General features: G+C 43.1%; 1 protein-coding gene across 1 annotated transcript in view; it reads right to left on the bottom strand.

Moving 5' to 3' along the window:
- Nucleotides 1-24,620: 24,620 nt before the first annotated feature.
- Frzb (frizzled related protein) overlaps nucleotides 24,621-25,713 on the bottom strand; it is a 32,080-nt gene continuing 30,987 nt past the window's right edge. The window contains exon 6 of the mRNA XM_051166697.1: nucleotides 24,621-24,742. Within this exon, the coding sequence (XP_051022654.1) occupies nucleotides 24,632-24,742 (111 nt within the window). The 3' untranslated portion in view covers nucleotides 24,621-24,631. The remainder of the gene's footprint in view (nucleotides 24,743-25,713) is intronic.

Raw genomic sequence — 25,713 nt, 5'->3', positions numbered from 1 at the left:
CTGGAAAGGTGGCTCAGTGGCTAAGAGCATTTGCTGATCTTCCAAAGGACTGATGTTTCCTTCCCAGCATCCTAACTCAGTTGCTTACAGCTGCATGTAACTCCCTGTCTAGGAGATTTAACGCCCTCCATGGGTGTACACACACACACACACACACACACACACACACACACACACCTGTGTACTTCAGTAAGAATAAAAACAATAAATTGTAGGTTTATAAATTTTTTAAAGAATAAATTTAAAATATTTCTTAATTATGTCTTTCAGGTACAGGTTTGAGGTTAAGGATTATTTAACACACTATGAGGGAAATTATTAGACCAATGGTTTAACTTAAAATGATAAGATTACAAACTACAAAATGTGTGCTTTTTAAATGTGTCTTTGATAGATAGTCTATGTGGGCTCATGCTTTTATCTCATTTACATGGTACCAAATTGACTTATAGGTAAATACTGGCAGAAAATAAAAAGTAAAGTTGGCCAGTGAGATTGTGTAACCTGAATTTTTTTGTGTTTTGTTTGTTTATTTGTTGTTTGTTTTCCGAGACAGGGTTTCTCTTTATAGCCTTGGCTGTCCTGGACTCACTTTGTAGATCAGGCTGGCCTTGAACTCACAGAGATCCACCTGCCTCTGCCTCCCCAAGTGCTGGGATTACAGGCGTGTGTCACCATGCCCAGCTATAACCTGAAATTTAAAAACAAGAAGTCTTGGCTCTGGCAGCCTAGTTAGCGTGGGACACTAGTCCCAATATGCCCATCCATTAAAGAGATAGTAATGATGAAGGGCACAGAAAAGACACGAAAGCATGTGTAATTGTACGGTTTAGTCAACGTGCTACTGGCTGATTTGCTATCTCAGTTGTATCTTCCAGCACTCTACAGAAGGCCTGTTGCTCTAGGGGATAAACTGGCTGGTGGGCCAGGACTGCTTCTGCTCCAGCCTGTAGCTGGGCCTCACGGATAAGTAACTCTCATATGCCCGGGGAAGCTTTAATGTTCCAGGGACCCAAGTGAGTCACTCTGTCCCCAGTGGGTGGGACTATGTGGAAAGACGTAGGAGGTGTGGCCTTGTTGGAGGAAGTGTGCCACTGGAGCCAGGCTTTAAGAGCTTAAAAACTCACCTTTTCCAGTTTGCTGTCTCTGTTCTTACAGTTCAAGACGTAAGCCCTCAGCTTTCTGCTCCTGCCAGCATGCCTATGGCTTCCTGCCACGCCTCCCCGCCATATAGGACTCCTATCTTCCTGGGACTGAAAGACCCAAAACAAGCCTTTTATCTTAAAGTTGCCTTGGTTGTGGTGTTCAATCCCAGGAACAGATTAATTAACACTGAAGCACATTACCTAAATTCAAAAAAAAAAAAAAAAGCCAGAATGTGATCATACTTTCTCTTTGCCTCAAAAGCCCGAATGAGTGATGAACCCTTTTAAATAAACAAAGGCAGGGAAGTCGCCATGAAGAGGACCAGGGCAAGTTCGCCATGAGGACAGAGAGTTACAGCAAAAGGCCAAGGCAAGACCCAGATGCTGCTGCTGCTCATCAAAGAAGCCCACAAGTTACAGCGAATGGAGATCATCATAGGAAACTGCACCAGGACACACTGCAGGCATCGATGCATTGAGGGCACCCCAGCCCCAGTGGATAGTACCTGCCGCACAGCTCCCGCATCTATGGCTTAAGGAACACCGTGGCGGAGGAGAGTAAAAGGCTGTAAGAGCCAGAATATAAGAAAGTCTGCGGCGTCTGGAGAGACGGCTCAGAGGTTAGGAGTGCCCGCCTCTTCTTCCAAAGGTCCTGAGTTTAATTCCCAGCAACCACTTGGTGGCTCACAGTCATTTATAAGGTGATCTGATGCCCTCTCCTAGTGTGCAGGTGTACATGGAGGCAGAACACTGTATAATAATAATAAATTAATTAATCTTTAAAAAAAAAAAAAGTCTGCTGTGTGTCTTTCTCTCTGCATAAACAAGACCTGAATAAAAGGGAGGGGGCAGGGAAATCTCACTTCTAGAAAACCAACAATTGCATTGAGAGGAAGAGCCTCCTGATTGGTTATACAATTATACAATACAGAGTGTCAGTTCTGAAACCATGTACTCACAAATAAGAAAAAGGGACTCAGCAGGTAGGGTGTGTGTGTGTGCGTGTGTGTGTGTGTGTGTGTGTGTGTATACATATATTACATACATATATATATATACATAATAAAGAAAAGGCTATCACTCTGACAACATGGTGAGATGGGGTAGGGGAAACAGTTGAGGCTAGAGGGAAGAAAGGAAAGTAGGGAAGTGATACAATTATATTTTATTTTAGAATATAAACTACATTTAAATTTAAAATATAAAATACATTAAAAAAACAAAAACCGTTTCTAAATGTTTTCTTATATAAAGGATGTGACTCTTAATGACTCAGTCAATGGAAATGTTTCCTGGTAAATTAACAGGTTTTTTTTTTTTTTTTTTTTTTTTTTATGTATAGTTGTTAGACATTTAAGATACAATGTCTGTGTTTTTTATGTGTTTCTGAAACATTTCTTAGGCTTTCACTGGCATATAACTATTATATTTTTAATGTTTTCCAAAGTTTTAAAAGAAGACAGAAAACAAAACAAAACGAAACAACAACAACAAAATCAAGTAGGAAAAGAAGATATAGCCGGGCGTGGTGATGTACACCTTTAATCCCAGCACTCGGGAGACAGAGGCAGGTGGATCCCGGTGAGTTCAAGGCCAGCCTGGTCTACAAAGTGAGTCCAGGACAGCTAAGGCTACAAAGAGAAACCCTGTCTTGAAGAACCGAAAAGAAAAGAAAAGAAAATATAAAAAGCTGTAGCTGTAGAATATATTTTTATTAAAGTTTTTTTAAGGTAATGTCTTCTGATGAGGAAGGATTTAGATGATAGTTTTGTCCTAAAATACCGTTCTGAAATGGAAGTAGAAAGAATTTAGGGGCCTGGGGAGAGAACTCAGCAGTTGAGAGCACTGGCTGCTTTTCTGAAAGACCTTGACTCAGTTCAATTCCCAGTACCCACATGATGGCTCACAACTGTCCGTAACTCTAGCCCCAGGGACCTCATGCCCTCTTCTTGCCTCTGTTATTACCAACCACGCAAAGCACACACAGAAACATCCACAGACAACATTAATACCCATAAAATGAACAATAATTTTTAATTAATTAACTTAATTATTTGGGCTCTTTTGATACAGGCTCTTTCTACACAGCCCTAGCTAGCCTGGAACTCACTATGTAAACCACACTGACTTTGAACTCACAGAGATCCTCAATTGGGCTTGGATAATTTTTAACATTTAAGGACAAAAAAAGAAAGAAGTGAGAACAAAACCAGCCAGCCTAAGTCCAAGTAAGTTACAGAAAGACTTGGGACATAAAATGTAATGAAGGCATATACTTTAGTTAGGGTTTCTATGGCTGTACTAAAGCACCAGCCACCAAAAGCAACTTGGGGAAGGCAGGGATTATTTCATTTTATAATTCTCAGGCCATGCTCCATCACTGAGGGAAGTCATGGCAGGAACTCAAACAGGAACTGAGGCAGAGACCATGGAGGAACACGATTATTGGCTTCCTCAGTTTGCTTTTTTACCCAACTCAGGACCACTTCCCCAAGGGTTACCCTGCCCACAGAGAACTGGCCCCCTTGCCTCACATCAATCATTATTGAAGAAAATACCCTGCAGATGTGTCTATTGGCAAACTAATAAAGGCATTTTCTCCACTGAAATTTGTCAAGTTGACCAAACAAACAAACAAACAAAAGAAACCCACCAGGGCAGCGTGTAGAAACCATTGAAAATGACCAGGAGAAACTATTATATAGACACACTCACTAACCTTAACCCCTGGAATAAAATATTTCTTAGACTAAAGGAAGAGGAATCTAAATGGGGAATGCTTGTGTAAAGCCAGCTAACTGGCAAAGAACTGCACTCAGTGGGTACTAAGAAAACAGACTATGCTCTCTGCAAAGGAAAATCACTGTAAGGGATGATGCCCTTCCCTCTCAAAGAGGATGGAACTTCTGCTCCAGTGATGGCTTCCCTTAAAGACTTATGCTCCGCAATGCTCCCTTGTTAAAACCCCACCCAAGAGACCTCAGACGGTCAGCACAGTGCTTACGCTTGCTCTCAGTGCACAAGCCCCATCATGGGCTTCATTCTCTGCTTAATAACTCAGAACCTCCTACTGAGTAGAATTGTGTAGTAATCAGTGCTGGTGGGAATGTCTAAGGTGAAAGAAATTATGGTCAGCCTCAGTTTTGGGAATCACCCTATAAATGGCCTAGCAACATTGGGAGTGTTTGCCCAACAGTTAGATGGAGAGAGAATATCTTGTGCATTGAATGTCTGCAACACTTGTCAATTAAAAAAAAAAAAAAACCTATGGCCTATATAAAAGGGTAGAATAAAAGGTGGGACATCTAGTAGGCAGAAAGGATCCTGGGATGGAGGCAGGTATGGAGAGATTCACCCCAGGAAGATGTGAGGAGGACAGACACATGGTACCTGAGCACAGGTAACCAGCCATATGACAGAATGTAGATTAGTATAAATGGGTTGTTTTAAGTTATGAGTTAGTAGAGAAGAGCCCAGCTATTTGGCCATTGTATTTGGAAATATATTTTGAGTCTTATGAGTCTTTTGGAGCTGGGAGGAAAAATCTCCACAACAGTTAGAGAATATTCCTGGACCTATGGTTTCCTTCTCCTGCTAAAACATGACACATGTAAATGACAACTTGTATTAGTCATAACAGCTAAAAAAAAAGTGCTGACAGACGAGCTGTCTTAAGGACGTAAATATTTTGTGTTTGCTGTTCCTTCTCAGGATGAACTCCAAAGCTACTCTCTAAGATAGACCTTGACCCTTCTGAGTTTTTGAAGCCTTGCAAACACCTTCATGGGATGGAGAGACGGCTCCAAGTTTAAGAGAAATTGTTGCTCGTCCAGAGGATCTGCGTTCAGTTCCCAGCACCCACATGATGGCTCACAACCATCCACCTGTATCTTTGGTTCCAGGGGATCGCACACCATCTTCTGGCCTCTGTGAGTTCCAGGCATGAGTGTGGAACACATACATAGATGTGAAACCCTCATACAAATAATTATTTTTAAAAGAACTTTTTAAATATGACATTTATACCTTGAAAACTTCTCATAGGCAAAACCCAACAACAACAACAAAAATACTTAAAAGCTTCTCTTCAAATGAGAAAAAAGTACGTATCATCTTTTTTTTTCCCCCTCAAGACAGGGTCTCCCTGTGTTAGCCTTGGCTGTCCTAGAGCATATGAGTGCTTTATCTGCAAGCATCAGATCTCATAATAGATGGTGTGAGCCACCATGTGGTTGCTGGGAATTGAACTCAGGACCTCTGGAAGAACAAGAGGTGCTCTTAACCACTGAGCCATCTCTCCTTAAATAAACGTAGAAGCCCTTTCTTCAAATCTGTGAGTAGTTGCAACCTCACTTTATGTTGGTACTCAATGGTTACAACTGCGCTTTATGGTTTTTAATCTATCCCTTCATTTGATTCCTACCTAAAACTGTGTTTCTGTATTTTGCCACATTCTCGATATATATTTGTTTGCTTTGGGATTTTGTTTTATTGTTGGTGTGTGTGTGTGTGTGTGTGTGTGTGTGTGTGTGTGTGTGTGTGTGTGTGTGTGTGTGTTTGGGGGGGTATTTGTTTTTCATTTGATTGTTCATTTGTTTCACTATCCAAGGGATCATACGCTTAGAGCAGCCTTACATAAGGGCGTTCTGCTGGGATGAGTACGGCCATGGGTTTCCTGTATCCTGGCCTTTCTGGTCCATCGTTTCTCATAATCACATGAATATCTTTTAGGCCTTATATTTTGAATATGTAAAATTTGTGTCTTCTAGAATATATGACAGTTTCAAACTAAACTCCTTACGATGCAGGGATTCCAGCCAGTTTCTAAAATAGGGAATCCAAAGCTTCCTCCTCAACTTATGGCTCCAGGTCTACGCCCCTCATCGGCATGGAAGATGCCGGAGAAGACTATTCTCCCTCCTCTCCACAGGGCACAGCTGTGGCAAGAGAACAGGCAGAGAGAAACGTGTCAAGATTACCACGTAAAGGAAACCAAGAACAGAAAAGAACTAGAAACACCCAACCAGCGGCTGTGTGGAAGGGACAGTGGATGCATGGAAGGGACAGTGGCTACATGGAAGGGACAGTGGATACGTGGAAGGGACAGTGGATACGTGGAAGGGACAGTGAGAAAAGCCTGTGATCTGCAAATGTGGGAGAAGGCAGGTACTGTGAAAATGATGCCTAAAGGGTTACGACTCTAACAGTCCAGGGCCACCCAGTTTTTAACCTTTCCTGGCTCTCACACCCTTTCCCACCCTCAGATATGCCCTCTAAACAAACTGTCTCTTTGTCCCACTACCCATGTGACCCTGGTCCAAGCCTTTGTTCCAGTACAGGAGACCCTAGAGATGCGATCCAGACTCTGATCCGCGCCTATGATATTTTTGTTCTCACACAATTTTCTTTTCTCGAGACAAGAGTTTCTTTGTGTTAGCCTTGCCGGTCCTGGACTCACTTTGTACACCAGGCTGGCCTCGAACTCACAGAGATTTGCCTGCCTCTGCCTCCCGAGTGCTGGGATTAAAGGCATGCGCCACCACGGCTGGCTCAGAAATGCTTTTCATACATAAAGCAAGGGTATTACTTTCTTGGCACAAGCTGTGAAAATGGATGTCTAGGACCTCAGACCCCTCTTGTTGTGGGTACTTTATTTACCTGTTATTCTGGTTTTAATACACTTCCTCCCTAAAACTTCCCCATATCATATGGAGGTAGCTAAATATAATTCTTGAACCAACATGTGGATTAACAAAAATGAGAACCAAAAGTGTGTGGAGTGTGTGTGTGTGTGTTGTGCTGTGTTGTGTTCTGTAGGAGTTTTAAAGCTCAGATTTTTATGTAACTGGAATCATTGTATGCACAAATTTGAGCTCTGTTTTGCTCCTTTCTATTCTATCAAAAATGTTTATATTTTATTAAAACTCTTCATGCGCATATTTTTAAAAGACACTCTGTCAAGTGGCAAACAGGTCTTTTTACCAATCATCTGTGATGTGGTATAAAGCAGCATTTTAAGTATACGGGTCAGTCATGCCTTTGTGATCTGTAAACTAATCAGCTGATCCGCTCTGAGCTGTACCTAAGGGCCATTGCAATCAGTAAATTATACAGCATGTCACACTTCGTCAATTTTTACCATATTAATGGTGATTACATGAGTCTTGAGTTTCAGGGGGAAATCAAATAATTGACCGCAGCTGGCAATATTTTATTTTACATGGAACACCACTGCTGGAGACTTTCAGCCTAACCTTTAACAGGGCTTTAATTGATGACAAGCATGCGGGGCAGTGCCATGGGCTGGCTGATTTGCTCTCCTTTGCTAGCTTTTCCTTTTGTCTCTGAATATTTTTAGAAGTACTTGCAAGTATTACATAGCCTTCACTGAGGTCAAGGGGAGCACAGGAATGCAACAAGCTTTGTTCTGCATGAAAAACAAATCTTTGACCGTGCAAGAGGTAACATAGGCATTTTCTACTGCAGGGATGCCTTGAAACAAATTTGATCTCTCAACATTTATAGCTACTCCAAATCAGTAAGTGGGGACAGTCCATCAAAGAACAAGTTTTGAATAGTATGTGTTCTTACCATGGGATTTTTCATAAGGAAGGATGAAATCAAAATGATAAGTACAAAAGAGAAATAAAAATGTTTTCTGCTAGTCAAGCTTATGGCCTCCTCCAAGTCACCATGTGTCACCAGGATCAAATGATTAAACACAGAAGTGCCCCGAGTATGAGTGCAAGCGATGCAGTGTGGGCAAACATGTTTCTCCATTCTCGGGGCATGTTAAGATGTGGTGGCAATCACTTTGGCACTAGAAAGAAAACTCCAGTGCGTTTTGTTGGCACAGTCTCCCAGTCCAAATCAGCATGTTGTATGATGTAGGCTTTAATTATGCCAACAATAATTAGTTTTCACTGGACACTGTAAGGACAAGAAAATAAATAGGCAGACATGCCCATGATTTACCTAAAGCAGACACTGAAACAAGGAACCCACTCTCATTAGAGCTGCTTTTTACTCGGCAGAACAAAGAATGTTGCTGTCTACAGTAAAGGCTTGAAATAGCACAAATAATCCTTCAAAAATTAGATAACTACAATGTGGCATTCCACATTCTTAAAATTTAACTAAACTGAGGTCAGAGGAATAAAAATATTTTCACTTTTAAGAAATAATGTATATATATGTGTGTGTGTGTGTATACATAAACACTCTCCATAAATTCTAGCTTCTACAAAATAATGGTTTTTTTTTAAGCTCTGATCAATCATGTTAACATTTGTGCCTTCATATATGTGGCATAATAAAAACCATAGTAAATTATTTTCAAGTTTATAATGTCTGGTTTTGTGAGAAATGACTTTTAAAATAACTGTTCTATTTTTAGCAGCCTTCAAGTTTTTGCTTTCAATATTTTCCATATCTTTTTTTAAAGAAAATGTTGACTGGCAACTTTAAATAAACATTTCTTTTTTGTGGGCAATTTTTCATGGTCTGCCCTGGTTAACCCAGACTCTGCTGTGGCACACACTCCACTGGCAGTGATCAGTGTTAGGGATGCAAGATATCTCATGGATAAATTATCCCCTGAATAATTTCAATTACATGCAAAAGTGAGGTGTCCTTCAGACCCTACAATAGTCTATAATTTTGTAAAGTAGGAAAGTACAAGTCAAAATCATAAGCTATTAGTAATAGCAGAATAACTTCATTTTTAAAACCAGTAACTTAAGTTTATGTAACCATAGCCAGTGTAGATTTTCTTTTCTTTTCTTTTTTAACCTAATCTAAATGTGGCAGCCTGGCAGCTCTTCCCTTCTGGAATCCCACTGGAGCAGTAGCATCAGCAATGTATCTTTTGTGCCCTCACATGTGGGAACTTAGTAACCTTTCTGCCACCACAATTAGAACAAAGAAGCAAGCATCCATTCAGCACAGTTCTTCACCAACAGCCGGCCCAGGCCTGGAGCAGTTACTAGGCTTGTTCCGATCTGGTTCATTGTGTTTCTGCCTTGGTAAATAAGCCGGCAGCCAGGCAGCCAGCGTTCTCAAGCTTAAGGCTAGACACCAGTTTATAGAGCAAAAGGCAACAGGGCCATTTAACTTTTGGCTAAGTGTTTTTTCTGTTAACTGGGCCACACATTCTTAATAGGCACTACTGCACAGGGTTTGGTCCTGAGAAGATTTGCAAGCCTTTTGTGTGTCTTTCGTGACTTCCAGCATACAGCTTACCACTGCTTTAGCAGACTGCCTTTCTACACGACCTTCCTTAATTGCTTTTCATGCTTAGCTGGGAGGAACAGCAGGCGGTCTTCAGGGGAAAGCATTGGGCCCTCCCCCAAAGGTAGCTTTAAGTGCCTCCTTTCCTGTGTTTATTGTTGACAATTCAATTAACATACCAAAGCAAATGTGCACTGTAGGGCAGGTCAACAAGACTGCACATGCAATTAATTTTATTAGCAGAGAAGCAAAATTAGTCGGGACACATTTATCTTACACAAGTATAAAGAGCGCAAAAGACAGAGAAATCGGATTAGTTTGCCCAAATTTCAGTTCATCTTGTGGCAAGTCACAAACTTAAGACATTTCTCTTTCCATTTGTGGCTCGGTGAAAATGTGTTAATTTTCCTCCCTCTTCAAGCTTTAACAATAGCTACACATGACAACAAGGAGATAAAGACCTTAGACTGATTAGATGGCTCTGTGAAAGAGAGAGAGAGAGAGAGAGAGAGAGAGAGAGAGAGAGAGAGAGAGAGAGAGAGAGAGAGACTCGCCTCCAAGCCTGGGAAGTTTGAGGTGGAATGGAACCCTGGCAGCCAGCCACATGACCGGAGGAGAAAACTGACCCCACATTGCCAGTGCTTAGTACTGTTGATCTCCAAAGTACAAATATTTACTTTTAATTGACTTAGAGTTTGGACAACATAGAAGATGCGTACAGGTTAGAGACAGAGACATACGGGCTGCCCTGTTTAGCTCACACATCTACAATTCTGCAGCAGGAACTATTTGAAAGCTACATTGCTTTCTTTCCAGTGGTGTTGGCATCTCCTGAATCACCTTTATCTTAATACTATCAAAGTCTATGCTTATGCTTCCTTTTCTTGCCTTTCCCTAATTTTTTTCTTACCATTAACACATAATTCTAGATTTTAACACTAATGCTAAACAATGTTTAAAGTGGGTTTTTTTCTACATTTCTCCCTCTTATCCTTTTTTTTTTTCCCCCCTGAACTGGACATCAAGTCAAATACTACTAGGTTTCCAAATAAACATTTCAAGAATTGTGGGGGCAGGTGCAGGGATCATACAAAGATAAGATGCAAAATCCCAGAGGCAAAGCTGGAGAGGTGGCACAGCGAGCAAAGGAGCTTGCTGCACAAGCTGGTGGCCCAAGCTCAACCCTTAGAACCCATGGAAAGGAGGAAGAAAGACCCAACACAAACTCTGTGCTCTGACACTTACAGTGTGCCATGGCATGCCTGCCCCCTCCCACCTACCACACATATGAAGCACACACGATAACATTGTTTTTGAAACTCATAGATGACTAACTCTCATCAAAGAAAGGAAAAGAATGAGAAGGAAGGAGTTTGGATCTATGATGTCATCTAATCCACTGGAGGAACCTTTGCCGCACTGAGAGCCCAGCTGAGCTCAGCACCTCCTGCTGCAGTTATGGGTGGCGTGCCCGGGGACTTGAACATTGCACCTCAACACTTCCCTCCCTATTCTCATCCTTCAATAAAAACCCAACCAAGACATTGTTTTCAAATATACACCTTCTAAATTGCATTTGCAAATGGTGGCTGTGCACATTGATCTGTGATCCCCTAGGAAGACAAACACAAGGTTTTGGGGGCTTGTCGTTTGTTTGTTTGTTTGTTTTGTCTTGGTTTTGGTTCTGGAGTAAAGCGCAGTGAACTTCTCTTCCCTTATGTATAATATCTTCATTTTCATGCACATTGGAACTATCACTCACTCACTTCCAAGCACGTGCCAGGGTTCTCAACCCCCAGAGCCTGCTTGATTACACGCATTATACTTAACGTTCAGCCAGACATGAAAGACATTAGAATGTGAGATTAATCAACATGTCTCCTGCTCGTTTATTTACAATAACAATAACAATAAAAGTTTAGCTATGGGGAAACATTTCCTAGCTGGGAACATGGAGAGTCAAAGTGTCAACTTGGACACATGTTGTGGCCACATCTCACGTATGCTTGGCAAACCAATCTCTCTGTTGACTGGAATGACTCAGTGGCAGCCGCGTACTTGTTTCTGTGGGCCACTCAGATCGTAAAAGTGAAGTCTGAGGTATTAAGATAGCTGTGTATTCATATTTCACATACCTAATTTCTTCCTGCACACTCAAGTGGGATTACATAAGGCAGAGTCACATCTAAAACCTCAATCCTGTATTACGTCCAAAGAGATGCCTCTGATATATTTACCTATAAGTCCAGATCAGTATAATATTAATAAAAGCCCTCGCAGATATTCCCAGAACAACTTCATCTCGTGTGATTGGCACAACCCTTGACTCTGCCCGACCCCATCATCTTTCAAGAGTCCTGACTTCCACAGAAGCTCCTGTCCACTTCAGTCACTTCCTCCTGTTGACAGGCATGGTGCTGACTCAAACAATGGGCTGAGACTCTGATAGTAAGAAAAGTAAAAACTGTATATAGTTTAGAAATCCTGGCCGCTTTGCTTCTGAGTTTTTGCAGTTTCCAAGTTACAGATTTGTATATCTGACTGCCTCCACCTATGCCTGCAGAATAACTAGGTCTTTCAGAGCTAGCACAACCACGTCAGAATTTTTCAGTTCAACTGGAAGGAAAATAGAAAAGCAGATTAGTTTCCCCCCTGCCTCGTAGCTCAATTCTTTTTTCTATCTCACTATAGATAGAGGGAACACTGCTGGGAGCCCAGTGACTTGCAGCAGCTACCTGAATCTTCCTCACCTCTGTTATCTTCCCAGCAGGTTACCCAACCCATCAGCCAGTCCTCTGATCACAGTCTCCTATTGGACTTACATCAATTCATCTCCTCCACATCACTGCTGCTGGCCAACCCAGCCACCACCACCTCTCTGTAAGAATGGGAAAATAGAAGGATCCAGAGGGTCCTAGAAACCTAAGAGAAGAACATTATGATGGGCAGATCTGGGCCCAGGGGTCCTGCTCAAACTATGGCACCAGCCAAGGACAATACATGCAGTAAACTTTGAACCCCTACCCAGATCTAGCCAATGGACAGGACATTCTCCACAGTTGAGTGGAGAGTGGGGTCTGACTTTCACACAAACTCTGGTGCCCCATTTTTGACCATGTCCCCTGGATGGGGAGGCCTGGCAGCACTCAGAGGAAGGATAGTAGGGTACCAAGAAGAGACTTGATACCCTATGAGCATATACAGGGGGAAGAGGTCTCCCTCAGTCACAGTCACAGGGGAAGGGAGTAAGGGGAAAATGGGAGAGAGGGAGGAATGGGAGGATACAAGGGATGGGCTAACAATTTAGATGTAATATGAATAAATTAATAAAATATAAAATATAAATATAAAATATAAAAAGAAAGAAAAGCTACAGCAAGCCTCCTTTATGTAACCGTGCCTTCACTCCATGGCGAGGCTCCAGATAAGCTTATAAAAACACAAGCCAAATCCTACCATCCTGGGCCTGAGATTGCTCTACCCCATTTTGACATAAAAAGCAACTCTAACACGGCTTCTCTGGTCCTTCACACCTGCCGTTATACCTCCCATCTCTCTCCCCAGGTCCAGCTACTCCACCTACAGCTTCTGCAAGTAGCTAGCTGTAGCATGACTTTCCAGAAGCAGACAGGAATAAATATCTTTTCAACTTAGACACCAGTGACAGACCAAGGAAACTGTCTCCTTTAAGTCAAGTTTGGCGAACCATTGAGATTATTAGAGTTACCAGCGTGGGCATGGGTCTGAGCACATCCTCATTGCTGCTGTTACTGGGTTTAGAGACGTGCCTCTTAGCATGTCTTTGAGGGCATCTTCAGAAAGATATGACTGAGGAGGGAAGGGCTTTCCGGAGCATGTCTCCTTCCCTCTGCTACTACTAGGCTAATCTAAAACATCATTTCTCCCCACATACTAAGCCTCTCACACTTATCACAACCAAATCAGAATTTTCTGTTAGCCATGAAAGAAATGACAGGCTGTTTACACTTTTACAGGCACCAGTCCATTTGCTACGGTCTTGGACCAAATAAAAAGAGGGAAAAGGACAAAGAGAACAGCAACACCAAAATTCATCTCCCTCCGCTTCCTGAGTGACGATACACTGTAACCAGTCACCCACATTCCACCATGGGCCCTCCCCGATATCGGAGATTCTAGCCTCTGAAAACAATGAAACAGAGAAAATATTTTTTCCCCTTAAATCGCATTTTGTCAAGGTCTGTCACTAACCAGTTATTGAAAAAGTAACACAATAGGAGATGAGTTCCTGTGGCACATGGATAACACCATCAAAGCCCATGCCAGCGTGAAGGACAACTCATGAAAGTGGCACCACTGGAATGCCCCAACTTACACACAGTTTTACCCAGGGGTCTCCTCTTCCGAGTAATTGTTCTTGGCTTATGACACTGAGGGAAGAAGATTTGGAGCTCCCTAAGTCTTTTGAGCCTCCCTTCTTCCAATTAGAAAGAAACATTTCTTTTCTTTTCTTTTCTTTTTCTGTTTTTGTTTTTGTTTTGTTGTTTTGTTTTTTGGTTTTTCAAGATAGGGTTTCTCTGTGTAGCCTTGGCTGTTCTGGACTCACTTCGTAGACCAGGCTGGCCTTGAACTTACATCAATCTGCCTGCCTCTACCTATACTGGGATTAAAAGCATGTGCCACCACACCCGGCTAGAAGGAAACATTCTAATCCAGAGGAAACCACTGTATAAACATCCCACATTTCCTCTACATCTAGCATTTTTTTCTGTCCTCTCTGCCATATTTTCTGAGCATTGGGAGGGGTAATGCAAATATCTGATTGTTTTCCATTTATCACTGATCATTGGGCCACAGCAAGCATCACTTAACTCTCAGCTGTTTCGATGGTTTAAAATCCCATAGTAACTGACACCCAATGCAGTAAGTTTTCCTCCGACTTATAGCACCTATGGGTGTTTAGATGTAAACATATAACGTGTTACAATATAAGCATCTCTTCTGTTTAGCAAAATGAGAATAATTTGCTTCTACACTAGAGCCTGTGGCCCTCCCAGACTAGATCTCCACCCTGACTTACAGCGCTGAACTTAAGTTCCTTCCTGTGAGCAAGTCTTAAAGTCCATGAAGAAGTAAGTGCCCACACTCGTAGTAATTATGACACTACTGTGTCAGCAGGCACACCTTGCCAGGCATGTCCATAGTGTAGCAGGTAGGGTAAAGGATGGAAAGTTCCCATCACTTATAGCAGTGTTGGCTACAGCGGCATCAGCAGGATGTACCTACCACCTTACCCAGCCCTTTGTAATCCATTGCGGTTCCCATGAGTCATTCTGCTTCCTCCTCTTGGGGTGCTGCTGTGGAGTCACTATCTACTTACCCACCCCTGACAGGCTCGGTGAGCCCAGCTCATACTGCTCAGACCATTTCAGGGATAACAGAGTGCAGGGCTGCACTCTCGCCTACCCTCCCACTGTTCTGACTGGTTTCTTGCTCCTGCCATGGTTCCAGGCCAGGCCTGTGGCCACATCTTCGGCAAGTAATCGCAAGCCCCTGCCCTAGCATGGTACTCAGCACAGCCGTTGAAGGCCCATACCAGTCCAGAGGTCCCTGCTAAATTAACTTCCACCTTGACTCATTCCCATGGTCTGGCCAGGACTGAATCTCATGTGAGTAGGAATTTTCTCATTAGAAGAAGAGTCAGTTCAAGGTTGGCACTGAGTTTGAGGCCAGCAGACAGGCAGAAAGAAAGAAACCCAAACAACAACAATAAATTTTTTTTTTCCTCTGAGCACTTAGAAAGTTGAGACAGGGGGTCACAGTTTAAGTCCTGCCTGGGCTACAGAGTGAGTATCTGTCTCAAAAGAGAAAAAGCAGCAAGAAAACATTTTGTTTTCTTTTTTACTTTTATAACATCAGCAAATTTTTTATGGTAGTTTCACCTGCCAAGTCCTGCGGTGTGTATTGCCCATTGTGGAGGTTATTATTACATTTTAGAATAAGCTACAAATGGTAATCACTGTCTCCATCGGCTTCCTTCTCAGTGGGACAGATAAACTCTGGCTGCATATGCTGTGTGCTTGGTTTACTTGCAAGAGAAGACTTAGTGATGTTTCAGGCCTAGCACGCTACAACAATTTTGTTTGTTTTCCACTGAAATTTTGTTAAAATCCTTAACAAAAATACTGGTTATAAACACTCGGGTTCTTTTGTATTAGCTTGCACAGACTGCATCTAACTGCTCAGGATTTCTACCATTTATTTACTTGTGACAAGTCAAACATTCAGCCAAAGTGTGTATTTTATGGTTAAATTAACCTGAGCGAGGTGAATTAGAGCAGCAATTGAGGCTCAGTCCCAGCTCTGACAGAGCGAGCCCTACAATGACCATATTTAACTCCCAGCTACAGAATATCAAACACAAACCTCTGATTGGGAGCTGTTTTCAGGATCAATTTACATCCAAATAAAAGGGCACTCCAGTGAGGGCAAATTAAGATGTTTAAATTACTGGGCATGTGGGATCCATCAAGCAGCAGAGGCCGTTGTAAATCAAGCCCACAGCGCATGGGTGAAGCACACAGAGGGCTGGGGTGCTCCAGGGACTTACTAAGTTCTCTTTTAAATTTCAGCATCTTAAAGAAGGGCAGAGGGTGAGAGAGGTTTTAAAAACGGGCATGCATGCATCAGGGCCTGGGTTTGATTCCCAGACACTGCAAAAACAAATCATGAAAATGATAACTGACGTAATTGTTATCATTTTTCACTGTCCCCAACATTCCAGCTTTAAAAATGAGTGGTAAGGGGTAGGTAGGTGGTTCAGTGGGTAAGAGCACACGAAGACCTAGGCTAGGATCCCTTGGCCACACACGTGATTGTTATACCACTGCTGTGGGAGAAAAAGAGAGAGGCGCTTACAGACCAACAGCCCAGCTTCAGGCTCAGTGAGAGAAGCCGTCTGAAGGAAATAAAGTAGGCAGTAACAACGCAGACTGCCTAATGTTCTCCGCTGCCTTCTGTGAGCACTGATAGACACACCCGTACATCCACACAAATTTATGCACAAATATAAGACAAGGGGTGCCAGGCCCAAAGTAAACCAGAGAAAATGGGAGGGAGGACTTGTAGGAAAGGACCCCAAGAAATTTAGGGATTTCAAAAAATAAAAAATAAAAAAGCACTGCCCTCAGTTCCTGTCTCTTGTGTCGACTCCAGCATCTGGTACCCTATGTGGCACTCAGGATTTGAGTCTTGTTGCAATAAAACTTTATCTGTAAAGAACAAGCTTCTTGTCTAGAGTTTGGCTCAACGACTCTGGCCTGCCCTGCTTTGCCACTAGCCTAGCTGACTCCACTCCTCAAGCATGACAAACAAACAAAAACAAAAAAGCATTTTTTTTGTTGTTTTTGTTTTTGTTTTCCAGGAACAAAATAGAACTGGGTGGCAAACCGTTCCTATAAATAAGTGCTTAAGCAGGTGGCGGGCACAACACCCCTGTTCTCTTTCCTTTGGTCTCACTTTTTTCTCTTCCAGGGACTGTATATTCTAGGGAAACTTCTACTCTATCAGCAACTGCTACAAAGGGAACAGTGACTTGAGACATTCCTCAAGCCCCCCACTTTTAGCACAGCTGTGAAGTGAACAAAGTTTGACCTAAAAGATGGAACCTGTAATGCTGGAACTGCAGGCAAACCCTCACTTAGGCACGGCCTAACTTTTTTCGGTAGTGTGTGGGGTTTTTGTTTTTTTTAATGCCAATGAAACCACCAATTTCATGAAATCCAGAGAATGATAAAATAATACAAAGAACATTTGATTAGAGCGAGAAAATAAACAAATCAAAGCTTGTCTGCTAAATCCTGATCCCTGCCATTTTTTGAAAATAAATGCTATTGGACCCCAGCCCTGCTTGTTTATATTGGTCCTCAGTGTTTGCTTTGAGCAATGGTGGCAGAGCTGAGTACTTGCAACAACAGACCTGATGACCTACAGAAACTGCAGGATTTTGCGTGGGACTCTTTATAGAAAAAAAAAAATTGGTCACCTTCTGGATTAGACTGTTCCCTTTTCAGCTTACTCTTCAGTTTTGTCATCTGTTTTCCTAATACAGATTTGTTCATGTCCTCTGGGAGTTGGTTTTATTTCCCAAAGCAGTAAAAGCTGCTTGTGTTTTGAGGCCCTTCTTCGGTGCGTAGCCTAGAATGCAGAGCCTGGACTTTTTGGAACAAAACCACTTTGTCTCAACATACTTTTAGTACTTCTGCGACTCCCTAGAAAATGGAAAACACCGAGAAGCAACTCTAACAGAAATTCTGCTCTTGTTGGGCAAATGTATCTTTCTTCCTAACCGCCCCGCTGCTTGCTGCCCCAGGGCACGCACAGGGACCCACGCTCCAGGAAAGCCAGACTTTTAGTGATAACATTAAGAAAGTGGTTTTTGCTTGTTATGTTATTAGGGTTTCTATTGCTGTGGTGAAACACCATGCGACCAAAAGCAACCTAGAGAGGAAAGGTTTAATTGACTTACATGTCCTGAGTCATATACTTCACTGAGGGAAAGGCAGGACCTCAGGCCAGAGGCAGGAGCTGATACGGAGGCTACCGAGGCGTGCTGCTTACTGGCTTGCTCAGCCTGCTTTCTTATAGAACCCAGGACCACCTGCCCAAGGGGGTCCTACTTCCAATGGGCTGGCCCCTCCCACATTACTAGTTAAGAAAATGCCCTACAGGCTTGCCTACAGTGCAACCTTCTGCAGGCAATTTCTCAATTGAGGATCCCTTTCCTCAGATGACTATGATTTGTATCCAGCTGACAGGCAAGCTTCTTTTTTTTTTTCTCCTTTTAAAGATTTTTTTTTCTTTAAATGTATCCAAATGTGTGAGTCTTAGTGAGTTTCTGTGCATCTTATGCAAACAGAAGCCTCCTGCAGGCAAAAGACGATGTCAGTAATTAGCCTGAAAGTTGAGTTGAGAAAAAAAAAAAATGTTTTTTTCTTAATCTGGCATCTAAAGATGTAAGAGAGAATTCTGGGTAAGTGGGTAGTATCTCCCAGGGAATCTCATTTTTTCTTTCAGACCTAGTAAACATTTGCTAGAGCCCTGTTTGAGGATGGTGAACCTCTCAAAGTATGTGGGAGTCACTGATAGCCTCATCTCCCACCTACTCTGCTCAGCCTCCCCCAGCTATTCTCTCCTGATCACATTTCACAAGCATGCTACGTCACCTGACAGTAGCAAAGTAGGCACTTAAATCTACGAACCCGACTCCAAAGCTTTCTCATGTTGGAGTCTAAAGGTCTTGATGACATGACTTCAGCTGCCATTTCCAAGGAAAGAGGAGGGTCGACAGAAAGAGGAGGGTCGACAGTTTGAGTTCTGGCATTGTGTAGACAAGACCAGGCCCACACTGCTTGATCTGGGCATCAAAGAAATGTAAACGAGCTAGAGGAAGATTGATTAGTGTATTTAATGAGTATCTGCTTTTAATATTTGCTTCATGACTTATCTTCTAGCCGCTCTTAACATATAGATGTAGTCATTTGTTTGACTTTATCAACCCAATAGCTGGGAAAGCAGAAGAGGCGGCCGGACAGGGAGTGAGGAGTGTGCTGACAGGACAGCGTAGTGTCAGCTGGTGTGCTGTCCTCTGACCTTCATGATTCTCGTTAAGGCTTTGATGTTTCCCTCAAATTCTGTCCTAGGGAAAGATTTCTGGCTGAGATTTTGTTCATGTTCATTTCTTCTTTTGCTGAGTTCTCGAATTATTTTTACCGCAAACATTGCTCTTCAGCCATGGTTTGAATATTAAACATCCCTCACAAATTCATGTGTCTCAAGTCCCTGATGACAGCATTTTGAGACATTCTGAAAACTAGGAGGTTGGGCTAGCTGGAGCAGGTGGGTCACTGGAGGTGTGCCTTTGCTGGTGAGACTCTTTGTGCTTCCGGTACACCAGGAAGCGAACAGTCTCCCCGCTCACATGATCCTACCATCATGTTCTGCCTCACAACGGACCCAGTCAGTGAAGCCAAGAACAGAGACCGAATATGTGAAACGAAGCTAAAATAAATCCTTATTCCTTTTTCATTGCTCCTGTACGAATTTTGGTTATAGCCACACCAATACCCAGGGATGCAGCCTCCAACAAGGCATGGTTTCCATAGAAATGCCCAAACGATGTAGAAACAGACATTAGAATGAATCCCATGGCTTTACTCACGTGCTGGGTCTGCCATTCAGTGTGATGCACATCTCCACTCCCCATCTCAGGCTGACATCGCTAAGCTGTCCCTCGTTTCCCACCTCACCCATCCTTTAGGAGCACAGAGCCCAGGCCCACAGTGATCACACCCACCCTGCATTTATGCAAGCATGTGCCTGTGGTGCTATGTATGGTGGGTGCCGTCCTGTCCCGCCTTCGTATCCCTGTAGTTAATGCAAAATTCTTATTCCCATTTCCCTTCATTTCTGCACCAGCCAGTGCAACTGTCCACACTTTCTTTCCATTTAGACAAACCGGCCTGAAGCATCACACCCCTGCCCTTTTTTTAAACGGGCCTAGAGTTCACGTTTGTAGCACCCACCAGGCAGAAACTTAATGTTTGGAATTTATCCAGAGAAAAGCATCTTTGTCTTACAATGACATGCTGAATCTCTCATAATGAAAATGTTTCAGGAGTGGCAAGCTGGAGAGACAGGCCACATGGGACAGTTTCTTTTTAGATTATGAGGCTCCTGACTGGCGGATAAAGGCAATGGTTTGCCTAGGATATGACAGTCCCTCCCTTTTGGAAAACAGGCATTGAGTTTTCCACGTAGCAACCATCAGCCTCCGACCTCCGTCTTCCTCCAAGCCTTGCCAAAGACTGGAAACTTCAGACTTTTTTCCAAATTCAAGGGAAGACAGAAAATTAACCCTTTTCCAATTCAAAATCATGCACCTTTAGGCTATCAATGTCAAAAGAATCACTAGACTTATTGACCTATCCAGGACTAGAGCAAAGCCACAAAAATTTTGACTTCAGAGTTGGGGCACCTGAGTTGTTAAAATGAAAGTATTTTGGGGCAACGCTGGAAGGCAGACATGGTGTAAACTTCCTGGCAACGTCAGTAATCTGCCACTCACTTAGCACCCTGCTTTTTGAAAACAATATGAAGGTACATTTATATTTTTATCAACAGTTACAGCAGGAAATGTACAACCTGGGAAATAAGGCTAAGAGATTCTAAAGCTCCTCTCTGCCCACTTACAATATCTAAAGTATCTTAAATTCATCTATGAGGTGGGAGTCACACCATAAACTTTAAGGCACCAACAGGGCATGTGTAAGTGTTTTGTATAACATCTAGCCACTGCTAGACGGGACCCCAAGGAGGCCCCCCCTCAAAGGTATGAGTACATTATTTTTGTTAACTTGAATGCAGCTGGGAACCGTATATTTTAACTCTCTGGGCTGCATTTCAGTGGCACACTGCTAAAAGTCTCGGCTTCGTTGTTTTTTCGGTTTTTTTTTTTTTTTACTGTCTTCCTTGGTGCTTTTTCTGTATTAAATGTTAAAATCCATAGGGCTAAACAATTACCAATCTTGAAAATGCTTTCTAGAAAGTCATTTTACTGTTGAAATGTAATAGCAAATAATTTCTTGCAGAAGGCAATAAGCTGAGCTATTTACTCACAGTGATTGTAACTTTTGTATTTGACTTCCTAATAGGTTGCAGATGTGGAAAGACACAGGATTGTCCCACCCCACCCCCAGTGCACCATATGGCACCGCATCAGATTACACTATACACAACACAGTAACATACTTATGGATCCATGAAAAAGAGAATACAATTTGGCTGCTCATTTTTCACTGGTTCAGTCAGCATGTGTATAACTGTTCTACTGTTGTCTGGCAAAAAAAAACCAAAAAAACAAAAAACAAAACAAAACAAAACAAAACCCAAAAACTAAAATCCTGAAGGTGAGCAAATTTTTCTTAAGAGAATTTCAATTGACTTTAAAGGCTTCAGGACTTACTAACAAGCAGGCATGTATGTTAAATTTGTAGTGGCTTTTTGTTTGTTTGGGTTTATTTTGCTTTTCAAGACAGGGTTTCTCTGTGTAGCCCGGGCTGTCATGGAACTCACTATTTAGAGCAGGCTGGCCTCAAACTCAGAGTTCTCCCTGTGTCTGCCTCGCACCTCCCCCCCCCCTCCCCATCCCCCCCCCCCCTCCCCCAGTGCTGAGACTGAAGGCCTGTACCTCCACCACCTGGCCTTCAGTGGCTTTCAAGGTGAGCATAAAGGGCGGTTAGAGAGACATACATGACAATAGCGGAGTGGAAGTAGTACCGTAGTCCACTTAGAAACCTGACTATCATGATAAAATCAGGCCACCCTGCAAGATGTCTGCACAGTTTCTTAGTGAAAATGTTGCAGCTACCAAAATGGAAACAAACAAACAAACAAACAATAGTATGTACTTTGTTCACAGGTGTTGTCTTATTAAAAATGTTTAAATACATGACATGTCTTATACAGACAAACAAACATCACCAGTATAGATGACTGAAGCAGAAGGTGGTAAAAACACTGCTTAACCTGAGAGATTGCCCCCCTTTATCTATAAATGCAACTGTGTATGAGTTAAATCTATTATATGTGAAAGTCCTACACTGAAAATAGCCATGTTTCCCATCTAGTCACCTAAACAGAACACCTACAGGTTTTCACTTATGTACAGGTATTTTTTCACTGACTGGGGGCGTAGCTTGCTGTAGGTAGATATAGATGCGGTGTAGATAGCACGCCTATCTAGCATTTATAAGGCCTGGTTCCATCCTCAGAGCCATAAAAAGATAAACAAGTAAACAGAAATTTTTTCATTGCTTAAAACAGCTTCAGCTACACCCTGGGAGCACCAACAGCATGTGAGGGAGGCCATATGCCAGACCCAGTAAGTCTTCTGTAACCAAGTCTGCCCTCGCTGAAGGGTTGCTGTGGCAGCCCCAAGAAAAACAGAATAGGATGGATACATGCTGTCAGCTGGGAGCCCAAACAAAGCCAAGGCAGATATTTTGAGGGGAGATTAGCGGTCACCTCTGTAGTGCAGCACTTTCCTTACCTTAGCATCCCCAGTGCAGCGCTTCACCCCTGCCTCAGCATCCCCAGTGCAGCACTTCACCCCTGCCTCAGCATCCCCAGTGCAGCGCTTCACCCCTGCCTCAGCATCCCCAGTGCAGCGCTTCACCCCTGCCTCAGCATCCCCAGTGCAGCACTTCACCCCTGCCTCAGCATCCCCAGTGCAGCACTTCACCCCTGCCTCAGCAGCCCCAGTGCAGCACTTCACCCCTGCCTAGTGACACAAAATCTACCTTAAAGAAATGACAACAGCACCTAGAAAGAGACGCCTGCCCCAGCATCAGTGAACACAGTACAATATACCTGAAAGCAACCACATGGTAGATCCGAGCCTGTGCTGTCCTCCTATAGGCAAACATGAAAGGCTGGTTCTGGAATTCAGGGAAATGTTGGAGTTTAGTGCTCACTGGAAAGTGAGGATGCTTTTTTGCTTCTAAAAGAAAGAATTCAGATGAGTTATTAAGTACCAACATAGGAAACGCCTGCTCAGAAATGAGTTTCATCCTTGGACGGGTGTCCTTACAGAAGGAGACACAGCACTGTTTGCTTCACACATGTTTTATTTTCAGCACACCATAGCTGAGGATTTGAATCTAATACTATGACATGAGTCAACTGCAGGGAGTGGGACGCGCAGGTGACTGGCGCATGCTCCAAAGACCCCTGTTGCAGGAAAGAAGAAGGAGTGGGATGCGCAGGTGACTGGTGCATGCTCCAAAGACCCCTGTTGCAGGAGAGAAGAAGGAGTGGGACGCGCAGGTGACTGGCGCATGCTCCAAAGACCCCTGTTGCAGGAAAGAAGAAGGAGTGGGACGCGCAGGTGATTGGCGCATGCTCCAAAGACCCCTGTTGCAGGAAAGAAGAAAAGACATTATGGGTTTCCCCTGGTCTGTAGGGGTCACACTGAAACTTGGGTAATAAAAATATTTGTTGTTGTTGTTGTTTAAAAGTCAGAATAATGTTCCTCTTGGAAACAACAATTCGTTCTACTAGACATTTTGACTGAGCATTAAACAGCACAAATTCAAGCCACAATGTCTAGGTCAATGAGTCTAGTCTACACCAATCTAGTTTAACTTGGGTGTGTGATGGCTTAAACCCATCCCCCCAAAATACAAACGTGTACATACACCAAAAGCCAAAGTCACAAGCCCAAAGCAACAAAATAGAATAAAAATGCTTCACTGTCCTGTAAATTACAGTCTTTCATAGAGTTACATACCTCTTTAAAACAACACAAATGCTGTGTTGCTGTGTGCTGCTGCACCCCCAAATGCATTCCTTAATACTTTCCGTTTCTGCTCAATACAGCAAGCTAAATTTATTTATGAGCAGAGAGGGAGAATCCAACACTGGGTTTTAGTTAAAAGGAAGCATAGCTACAGTTATAACAACAGATGTCTAAGCTGTAAGTCTTCTCTAATGCCCATTAATATATTTATGAACAAATCAAATACGCTGGCTGACAGAACACTGCTGTGAATGGCTCAAGGGCTACTGGTTCCAGTGCGTTCCCTAATCAAGCAAAATACCCCTTTCTTGGCTCCTAACGCTATTTATTTTGCCTCCTGCCAATCTTGAAAATAACCCATGCTGTGTGGCATTTCCCCATAAATGCTTCCTGGTGTCGCCGTGCTCTGCCTGTGCAGTATTTGATTTCAAACTGCCATTCTGCCTTTCTAAACATTAAGGACTTTCATCACATGAGGAAAATGCCCAAAAGGCTTACAAAAACAAGAGTGGAAGTACACCAGCAGAGTCTGTTTGCAGAAATATCTAGTTGTTGAGATATTACCAGTGATCTCTCTTTACATCCAATATTGCATTCTCAACCTGAGGTACAGAACACAAAATCAACACATGGGGACTCCAATACAGAGGCCTGAGTATCAACATGTTTAATTTATTATTGTTGCTGTGAAAGAGAGCAGTTCCCCCATGATTAGTAAAACAGAATATACAACATATTTAAGGATCTAACCCCAGGCCATTAAGAAGCAGGAGAAAAGGAAACAGCAGATGTAACTTCAGTTGCCACACGGTATCTGTGGTAAACAATAGGTCTGAGTGCAATAGTGCAATTTTCCTTCGCTAGTCCAGCAACACAAGTCTTAATAGGGAGTCCATGGGTGTGGCCTTTTCCATTTCAGGACTTAGCTGCGTGCTGGCCGGGTGTTAGGGCTCCTGCCAGACTTCTGTTTCTGAGTAGAATCACTAGCATCAGTTTTGCCAGGTCCAAGATGGCGGAGTTTCATATCCCAGCGCTGTGAAATATAAAAGAGAAAACAGTCGCATGACACAGCTTAAGGGTCATGGTTTCTATGTTATCAACTAAGGGAGATTGAAGACTCAGATCTCAACCTGTTTTACTACTTTTCCAAAAGCATACAATCTCTATGCCAGGATAACGATGGAACCAACACTGCATAAACACAGTGCTCTGATTTCAAAAACCACAGAGACCATCTCATTTGTAAGGTACTCAATAATGCTGTCATACCAAAACTTAGAACTAAAATTCCACGTCTGTAAATGATGCAAAAGCAATAGTATCTGTCCTTTACGAACTTACATTTATGTTGACAGTTTGAAAGAAGCGCTATTTTTCATTATTTTCTTAAGACCAAAGCAAAATAGCTTTTAAAGGTTAATTTAGTGGTTGGGCAGATGGTAGTAGTGTAAGAACCTAATGTTTGTAAAGCCAAGTGGAATGGGTCAACTCTATAGTCTCAGTGCTGAGGGAGCAGCAAGACAGTGGACAGACAGGTGGGCAGGCAGGTGGGCAGGCAGGTGGGCAGGCAGGTGGGCAGGCAGGTGGGCAGACAGGCAGGTGGGCAGGCAGGTGGGCAGGCAGGTGGGCAGGCAGGTGGGCAGACAGGCAGGTGGGCAGGCAAGTGGGCAGACAGGTGGGCAGACAGGTGGGCAGGCAGGTGGGCAGGCAAATGGGCAGACAGGTGGGCAGGCAGGTGGGCCCCAGGGCTCGGAAGTCAGGGAGTCCAGCTTAGTCAGGGAGTGTGGGCTCCAGAGAAAGACCTTGTCTCAAAAAGTGAGGTAGAGAACAATTGAGGAAGACACCTATGCACATTCACCAGCATGCACAAATGCGTATACATGGACATACATGCAAGCGCGGGCACACACTCACTCTCTCTCTCTCTCTCTCTCTCTCTCTCTCTCTCTCTCTCTCTCTCTCTCTCTCTCACACACACACACACACACACACACACACAGCTGA

The sequence above is a fragment of the Acomys russatus genome, chromosome 24 (assembly GCF_903995435.1).
Source record: "Acomys russatus chromosome 24, mAcoRus1.1, whole genome shotgun sequence".
NCBI classification, from domain to species: domain Eukaryota; kingdom Metazoa; phylum Chordata; class Mammalia; order Rodentia; family Muridae; genus Acomys; species Acomys russatus.
The sequence above is the reverse complement of the archived record's forward strand: the minus strand, read 5'-3'. Positions and strand labels throughout refer to the sequence as shown.